The 9,346-nt window shown below is 38.7% G+C and overlaps 1 protein-coding gene across 1 annotated transcript in view; it reads left to right on the top strand.

The window, feature by feature from the left end:
• Positions 1–2,960: 2,960 nt before the first annotated feature.
• The window catches only part of LOC103782017 (transcription factor 12), a gene marked incomplete at its 3' end in the record, with an annotated part of 14,306 nt that continues 7,920 nt past the window's right edge, over positions 2,961–9,346 (top strand). The window contains exons 1-4 of the mRNA XM_008949746.1: positions 2,961–3,061; positions 4,212–4,351; positions 4,657–4,801; positions 6,284–6,348. Of these exons, the coding sequence (XP_008947994.1) occupies positions 3,034–3,061; positions 4,212–4,351; positions 4,657–4,801; positions 6,284–6,348 (378 nt within the window). The remainder of the gene's footprint in view (positions 3,062–4,211; positions 4,352–4,656; positions 4,802–6,283; positions 6,349–9,346) is intronic.

Below are 9,346 nucleotides of genomic sequence, written 5' to 3'. Positions count from 1 at the left end.
CGGGAGGGGGGTCCTTGTGCCCCGGGGCGTTCGGGCCCAGCAGGCTAGTCCCTCGGCACTGCGCCTCTCCGCTTCGGAAGGGATCTTCATCTTGTTTATCAACTTTTTTATTTAAAACTTTCCGTATTTTGCATCTCATGGACTTCAGGTTAATCTTAGTACATTTTCTCCTTTGGTTTTAGATTTTGGTTGTATTAACACAACATAAAAATTATGATTAGGCCATTAACTAGAAAAAAACCTGGTGCTCATCTGCAGGTGATCAGATGACATCAGAGGCCTGGCTTTAATTTGTGGGTAGTTCTGATTGTAAGTAAAAGAGGCTTGCTCCTTTGGTGTAATTGGCTGGCTATTTCCCCACATCTGGAGTTAATGAAGTCTTTGAGACCACATCAGTTGTGTTTTGCCGAAAGAACCCTTTGATCTGAAAAATCTAGACTGGCACAAGTGCAGCCTCATAACATTGCAGCTATGTTTTTGCAAGCTATAGTTAAGATACCAAAACAAGCAGAAACTATATAAAGTTATGTGTCTGTGCTAGGACTTTCATGTAGCTGTTTGGAAGGGCCTCTTAGGTTAATACAATTCATAACATTTTTATTATGTTAATGGCTTGTACATATGTATCTGTAAATGATACATTTGTAGGAGTTTTTCAGTTTAATTTCCCTTTTGTGAGATAGTGTTTAATCAGTTTCTATAAATCGCCTCATTATGTAAAACGTCTAAGTTTCAGTCCGAAGCTTGTATTTACAAATCTCACTGATAACGGTACAGTTTAAAAGAAGTATAACTTGTCATTGTAGGTGATTTTGCATTAATCAGTGTACATCTCCGTGGCATTGCTGAATGTCATAAAGCTTTGTTTCCACCCCTGTCCTGTGACAGTGATAAATTATCCATCAGCTGTAGCATATGCTGCGTTATTCTGCACAACAGAGAACTTGGAAATTAAGCCAAATTTTGCCTAACATGTTTGCAGTCTTACGATTGCGAGTATTTACAATTTGACAGAGTGATATTTCTGTTAAAACGTGTCTGAGGCATGGAATGTACATGCATTCATCGTGTGTAGTAAACACACACATATGTACTGTTTATGACGTATTGTCATTCTGTCACTTAGGTTTGGTAAGCATCTCTGTCTTACATTTATTCCATAAACTGAAAATTTGCGAGTACAAGATTGAACAGGAGCTCCCTGAAAGGCTTTCTTTCCTAAAAATTTTTCATTTGTTGTGATGAAACAATGTCAAAACAAGCATGCAACAAAAAGCTGTAGGTTTTCCATTTTGCTCCTTTTCACCAGGTGTCTTTTCCTGCTGCCATTTTCATTACGTGGCTTGTATCAACAGCTATGCCCTGCCTTATCCGCGTCCTCCTGTCCCTGTTCCGTCATACTGTAGTTTGATAGATTTTATTGAAATTTGTTGATGTAGGATTGTGTAAGAGAATGGTAAATCAGCCTCTCTGATATAAAAGAGCACTGTCTGCAGGCACATGCCCAGCAATTTGGTCTGGCAACAGCAGGCTGGAAAAGCATTTGGGAGTGGGGAAAAGGGGTATTGGTATGCAAATGGTAGCAGGACTTGCCCACTTCACTTTCTAAATATTCCCATCAGAACAGTCACCCTCCAGGAGAACAATGGTTCTCATTTAGGGAACTGATGCTTTTTTGTTGGCCAGCTTAGTTTCCCTGGCCCACCCTTCTCCTGCTTGGTAAACAACATCCCAGAGAGACAAGGGAGAGATGTGAATGTTGTAGAAACATGCATGTGCTTGTATTTGCATAGGAAGGGATAAAAATACTCACTTTGACATTTTAGGGCATAGTGTGCTTTGTAAGTTGCATTATGTAAGTGTTAAAGCCTTAAAATTATTCTTTATGTATGCATTTATGAAGCCTTATGTCTTTACAAGTAGGGTGAACAATTAAAAAAAATATAATTTTTACTTCTAAGTAAAAAAGATGCTATTGCTTCAATGCTATGTTTTGATATTGTTTACATACTTCTTAAATAGTTGCCTTTTAAAAAAAAAATTCTTTTAAATTATGATGGTCATACTGCAATATTCAGTATATTGACAACTATACTAGTATGAAGAAATAGCATCACTTACAACACCTAGTGTTGTGGATAGAGTCCTTGAGTGTCTGTGAACACAGGCTTTGTTGATCTGACTTAGTCCTGAAAACGCTTTATATTTCTTCTTAGAGTTACTGCAGTGAAAGACCATTATAATGATAATTCTAATCATTATGTTTATTTGGCATTTAGCAATTTTTATCTTGTTAGAAAATTTGTTGTTTGCAAGTTGAGAGTGGTTATTCCAATGTGGTAGTACATTGGAAGAGAATGATGCCTGGTGTTCTTTCATCCTAGGCCAGTGTGACAATACTTTGCTAGATGTTATAGCTTTGAGATTATTCCTCAGGACTTGCATTACATAAACGTTTGATGACTGTACAAAGGTGTGCAAGTTTCTGAATGAATGACACAATTAAAATCTTTCCATTTGTCACTGGATGGTCTTTTCCCTTCTATTTGTTGGGATGCCAGCTAATTAAATATTCAAATGGGCATACAGTAGTTTTAAAATAAAATTTGTTTGGGGCCCAGTTGTTTTATCTTGCTTTTTTTATTTTGAGCAACAAGTCTGTGCAAGTCATGCACTTGGAAAGCAAAATCAGCATTCAGGCTTTTATCAGGCCACCTGGCTGAGTTGGCACACCAGAAAGGGTGTTGTTAGGATCATTCTACTGTAGTTCCTCTGTACTGTAGCAACTTGCTAAAAAGCAAATAAAACAAGGGCAACAAATGCTGCAGCTTGATACACTGTTCTTTTTTTGTTTCTGCTTTCTATCTGTGTTTGTATGCTGTTAAATGTTTTTTTCTTTTAATGGCATGACACCCAAATATTACTAACCTGCTTTTATTGCTCGCCAATATTTAGGTGTATGCACCATCCCCGAGTTCTGATGATTTTAACAGAGAATCTCCAAGTTACCCGTCTCCTAAGCCACCAAGCAGTATGTTTGCGAGCACTTTCTTTATGCAAGGTGGGTGAAATGACTTTAAATATATGAGTAGGTCTCACTCGTCCGCTAGGTAGAAATCTGCAGTTGGCCACTGTTGCACTTAATGAGTGATGAAGCATGAAGGTAACAACATAATGTGCTAGAGCCTATGATTAAGTTTTATGTACTTTTAAAACCATTAGATGAAGGGAGCTGTCTGTTGATTTAAAGTTTTTTTTTTTTCTCATGACATTAATTGCTGACTGAAATTTAAAGGGATTATACACCAGGCCAGATGGGCAGAATCCCCCATCCTTTGATTTGTAGGGGCTTCAGAGCTGCACACTGAAGTGATAGAGAAAAATGAGGTGAGGGCTTCTTGACTGTTCTGGAACTTGACTGCACAATATCAGCTAACAGTCTTGAGTATCAAATGCTTGTATATCCAGCATGCAAAAAAAAAAAAAAAAGGGAGGTGGCATTGAACAAAACGAGAGCAGAATTAATTTCTTTGGCCTCACGTCATGCAATTAGCTTGTACTGTGGTCTGACGAGGTTTTGGAGCATACTGAAAGTATAGTTTCTCAGTACAGGAATTTACAGAGCCCTTCAGTTTCTGCTACAGAAGGAAAACTGCACTGACACTTGGGTGTAAGGCTTTATGTAATGTAGTAATTTCAGTTATTTAAATGTGCTACGAAAAGTTTTTTTTTTTATGATACTAAGATATTTTAGACTATAAATTGCTTATTTTAAGTTAATAGATGTTTTGCACTGTATGTTTATGATGATCTCTGCTTTAGCCAAGCTTCTCTCTCTCCCACACACACCTTTTTATATTATTTCTTTCAGTCTGGAATTTTTATCAACCCTTTTGATATAAATCTGGCCTTACTAAAGGTCTGTGTAATTAGCAGAAGTACTTGGTATTTTCTCAGCTGTGGTTGGATTGTATTTCAGCTATAAAACCTCTATTGGGTTTTGGGGTTTTTTATAAATATAGCAACAGTGTGGTGGCATGAAAACAGAAAACACAGTATAAGCTGGTCACCTTGGTCCCTGCTGACGTTAGTCTGAGTAGCTGAATTGTGCATTCTTTTAAAATAATTTTGTAAAGGAAAGTAGAACTCTGTACTCTTTTTCACTAAATGTGTTTTTCTTGTTTTCTATTAAAAAATAAAAATCAAAAAAGATGGGACCCACAATTCTTCTGACCTCTGGAGTTCATCCAATGGCATGAGCCAGCCTGGCTATGGTGGGATGCTGGGAGGCTCCTCTTCCCACATGTCCCAGTCCAGCAGTTACGGCGGCCTGCACACACATGACCGTCTGGTAAGATGCACAGCACAGGTCAATGCATTTGTACTTCTGTATAGAGATCTGACTTACAAGAATTTATTTACAAATCTTGTATGTCAGTTAAAATCCCAGTTGTCAGAAATCGCAAACTTCTACTGTATTAGATTTATGTTCTTGTGTCTGTCTGTTGTATAAATGAAAATCTGTGGCTGTGTAGTGGTCTGTTCAGAAGATGTCAGAGTCTATTACAGAGCTGGGTGTTGTATATTTGGTATCTTAAATATCAACATTAATTTAAAGACTACTTAATGCCTTATGCCTGTTTCTCTTTTCTCTAGAGCTACCCCCCGCATTCAGTCTCACCTACAGATATAAATGCCAGTCTTCCTCCAATGTCAAGCTTCCATCGTGGCACTACCAGTAGTTCACCTTATGTAGCTGCCTCACACACTCCACCTGTCAATGGATCAGATAATATTCTGGGTAAAAACTTCTTCCTGCTTTTTTAAATTTTAAAAGAAAATGAAGTCTAGGGCAGCATGATGCACAAAATCAATCAGATTTAATTTAGGGGTGATTGTAGATGAGGGGTGTTTCACCACTATGATATTTCTGTCCTCAGAATGGCTGAGATGAAGCAGATGTACACTAAAGACTTCCTGGTTTATTTGGTGTCACAGCCAAGCCTACTCTCGGGCGATTGTGCTCGTCCAACTTAACGGCGGTTATCCTTCCATAGTTTGGTTTTATGTGCATGTTCCTATAGGTAGTTCTGGTGTTGCACTTTTCAGAGCTGCTGTATCACCAGGGTACTGTGCTGGAGAAAGGCAGGAAGACTGTTTCTTTGGGGAGCTTGATAAATGGCATCGTAAATTCCTCTCTTAACTGATTCGGAGATTACAGAGTAGCCAGCATGGTGGTTGGTTTAGTCTCTTCCATGCTTACCTAGAAAGCATGAAATACAGGGTGATCATCTGTTCCTTGCATGCATTTGCACATCTTAATTTCTATGGCTCTATCTTGTAGATGCCCCTTGCCAGTTTGGTATGATTTGCATTTGACTTGATTTTAAGTAAGCGGAATGTAGTAAGAGTTACTATGTTAGCTTTGATTTGGGAACATGTTTTACACTCATATCTTTAAACAGAACCCCATTAATGGATCTCCATGGGAAATTCACGCTGGAAAATGCAAGTTTGGCACAAACTTGAAACGACGAGTGTTGCATGATTTGGATTTCTGATGTGAATGGCTTACATAGACATTAAATACTTTCTTTTTGGGACTAGAAGTTGATAATTGGAGAAAGGAGATTCACTTTTAAAGGATGTCTTCTACAGTAAAGCAGATATTTCAGAGGACTCAAGGTCCTTTCTGTGTTTTCAGTTGGCAGGGCTTCAGACCTCTTGGCTCCATGGCGTGTGGAGCAAAAGGGCATGCAAAGCTGCTGACATGCAGCTAAGAGCAGGGGTGGCAGAAAGCTTGGTGGATGTGAGCTTTTCAGGGATTTTATAAAATAAAGATGAGAGTAGAGCACGGGGAATCAGAGCAGGGGATGCAAGGAACTATTTAGTTAACTAGGCTTTTAAGAATTAACAAAACATGTAGCACTTCAGTGATAACAGTTTAGCAATAAGCTGAAATAATGTTATTTTCTGATTTTGAGTTTCTTTTCATGTTTCATTAAAATTAACTTGTGATCCTAGAAAACAGTTTCAGTCTAACTGCTTTCACTTGTTTGTCTGTAAGTTATCATGGTGATACTGTGTTTGACTTTAAAGAGGAAAGCTTCTACATTTAAATCTAGTTGTTTTAATTAAATTTTTAAGTATAATGAGAACTGATTCTGACTTCCTCAGAATATCCATTTAAAAAGTGGTTGCTCAGCTGTAGTTGATGAATAAAATAAAGTAAATAAAATTTCAGCTTTAAAAATCAGTGTTGGGTTTATTTTCCACATTACAGGAAACAGAGGAAATGGTGCTGGAAGCTCACAGACAGGTGATGCGCTTGGAAAGGCATTGGCATCTGTAAGTAGCAGTTAGAATATTCAGATCTAACAGATGTATTTTGATCGTTGCTTCCCATATTTGTGTTCATTTTCTAATATCAAATCAGGAGTTTTCCTATATTAAATACTGTGATACAGCATCCTATACTAGACAAATGTCTATAACAAAGCAAGTGGAAAATGCTTTTATTTGTGGAAAACTCATTCTGACTTCCTTTTTTTTTTTTTTTTTTTTTTCCCCCAGATGTTCAAAATATTTAGGGCAGATAGTTTAGAAAGTTTAGACAAAGTAAAAGACCATAAAAAGTGTAGGGCTTGATCCTTCCCCCAGTGTCCTAGTTAAAGTCAAATATTTCTAACATTACTTTTAGAGCAGATCCTGCCTCAAGGTATAAAATGGTTGTGGGTTTTTTTTTGTGATTTGTTTTGTTTTCCACTGACCTTATAAAACAGAGTTTTGAATGCTGTGTTGTATAGCTATAACTTACGGAACAGCCTTTAAAATTCTGTATATGCATAAAGTTTAAACTCTTAACTCTTGCTGGAATAATGTTAATGTAAAACATTGCAAGTGTCTTCTTTGCATATGCACGCATACAGCAATCATTTTTACATTAATACCATTTGATGTCATTTTTGTAAAACAGTGATTGATTCAGTATAGTAGAAGTTTCAGAGTTAGGAGTGATGGCTTGCGGGGAGCACTTTGTGTTTCTTGTTCGTAGCAAGTAGGGAAACCCATTCTGTTTCAGAAGATAGAAATTACTACTTTGCCCGAAAAGACCATTCCTGGGTTGGATTTTGCATCCCTCGCCTCATACCAGCAAATGCAAATGTTTGTATTCCTGCAGATCTTGCTACCCTTGCATCCCTCAGAGGGTCATGTGTTAAAAGATTACCAGATCTGATAATGTCTGTAATGTCCATAATGGGTAAGAGAACTCTGACCTGCTGGCTTTGAGGAGAAAAATGTTGTCCCTGTTGCTTTTGGGGATTCAGCAAGCAGATAACAATCCAGAAGTCCAAAAGGCAGTTAACACTCCCTTTTAGTCTCTTCAAGACCTGTCAGAAAATAACTGGGATCGTTCTGACTCCCAGAAGTAGCAATGCTTGCGTACTTCAGGCAGCTCGCTACGCCATAGATGTATGAGGGTGTCTGCTGTTCTGCAGCCCAACCAGAATTTCTGGTGTAAGTCTAGCACACTGGCCAGTTAGATCTGTGGGCCTTTGTGATGTTTTCCACCGCTCTCCTTTCTAGATGATTTTTTTTGTCCTTTCAGGTATTTTTGCCCAAGTCTCTAACTGAGAAAACCAGGCTGATGTTTTGAGAGAGAAGTCTAAATATATTGCAAGTGGAAGTCAGGGCAGAAATGTTTAATCTAACTGGTGGGTGGGCCCTGGTTGTCATAGAAACTTGTTTCTGTCATCCCGTGTTGTTGCTTGGCAGGAGCAGCCAGGTCATTCCATAAATCATTTCTGTCATAGCTGATGGTGATGCATTCCATCTGCTCTATCAGTGCATGCCATAGTCTGCACACTTCAAATCCCTTGCCTCATCCATCTGCTTCCCCCGCAGCCCAGCGCGCCCAGCGCTTCCTGCGTGGTGGGCAGGGAGCACCCGCCGCCACTGGGGCCGGGTGGTGGGGGAGCTGGACCTGGTCTCTCCCCCGCAGGTGAAGCCAGCCCACGTGGGTTTTGAGGGGTGGTAAACCAGGAATAGTCTTCTGTTTGAGCAGAGTTTTATTTAAATACTGCGATTGTCTTGACCTTTTTTTTCCCCCCTAAGATGATGCTATATGCCCTTCTGTTAGGATTTTAAATGCTACTGCTGCAACTGTTGAGAGGAATTTCTGGTTCTAAAATTCTGTTGATGTACTTCTCACAATAGGCCTTTCATGTGCGAAACATCAGAGGATGCAACATTTGTTCCTCAGTTTAGGTATTAAAGACCATACAGAATAGTATGTGATTAAACATGTAAGGCCAGATAATACATTTGCAAAGGTTCTTTTATTTTAGGTTTAAGCCTGGATAATTGTGGTCTTAATCTCAGGGTAGGCAAGAAAGAGAATTGTACATGAAAGTATTTACACAAAGTTCTCAAAGCCCTGTGGATTATGCATTAGTTTGGATAATGAACTAGTATAGATAGAAAGAAAAGAAAATCTGGGTATTCGTGCCATTTCTAATGTGTTTCCCTGAACATTTGCCAAACAATAACCCTTTAAGATTGTGCCCATGGAGGGTTATATGGCAGGAGAAACATCTGGTTTATTTCATTGCCTAATGCCAAATCAAAACACTTGGTCTTTAATTTAGAGGAGATCAAACAGGAGGACTGTTTAACTTTGTTGATTATATCAGGCCTCTTTGTGATAACTTGTGTTTTGATTCCTACCTCAGAACCAGGGTAAAGGCCTTTGTATGGTCTTGGTACGGTCTCGGTTGTTAAATAGCCACTGGTCTCCTCACAAAAGAAAAGAAAATGTAGGGAAGTTGACTTCTAAAAGTAATTCATGAATTAAGTTTCTTTGTTGCTTTAGACTCAATAACATTAACATAACAAAGCCTAACTGAAATGTACACTGCAGTGTTTAAAAAATTGGACTAACAGCTCCGAGGTTTGGCTCTGCAGGCTCTCAATTGTTCAGCTTTTGTCTAAGAGCCTTTTCATTAGACCCTGGCATATTGGCACCCTGCTGATAGGAATGGACCATGACTGATAGGAGGAGGAGTCTCATTTGTTGCAGTAAAATGAGTCATGTTACCGTTTAAGCCTGGCAGAAGGTGTCAGGGTTGTTCATCATTGGTCATTTAACAGCACAGCGACCAGGGACTGCATGCAGAATGAATTCTGACCTCATGTTTTGGTTGTGACTTTGGTATAATGTGAAGTTTCCCTCTTACACAGCAAAATAAAATCACCAGGTAGAGCACTGGAAAATGACCAGTTTGAAAGGAAACTTTCATGGCCTTTGTTGAGACATCATTTTAATTCTCTATATCTCATCTATCTG

Source organism: Merops nubicus, unplaced genomic scaffold, assembly GCF_000691845.1.
Source record: "Merops nubicus isolate BGI_N331 unplaced genomic scaffold, ASM69184v1 scaffold53511, whole genome shotgun sequence".
In the NCBI taxonomy this organism is placed as follows: domain Eukaryota; kingdom Metazoa; phylum Chordata; class Aves; order Coraciiformes; family Meropidae; genus Merops; species Merops nubicus.
Note: the sequence above shows the minus strand (reverse complement) of the source record. Positions and strands in the feature narration are given on the sequence as shown.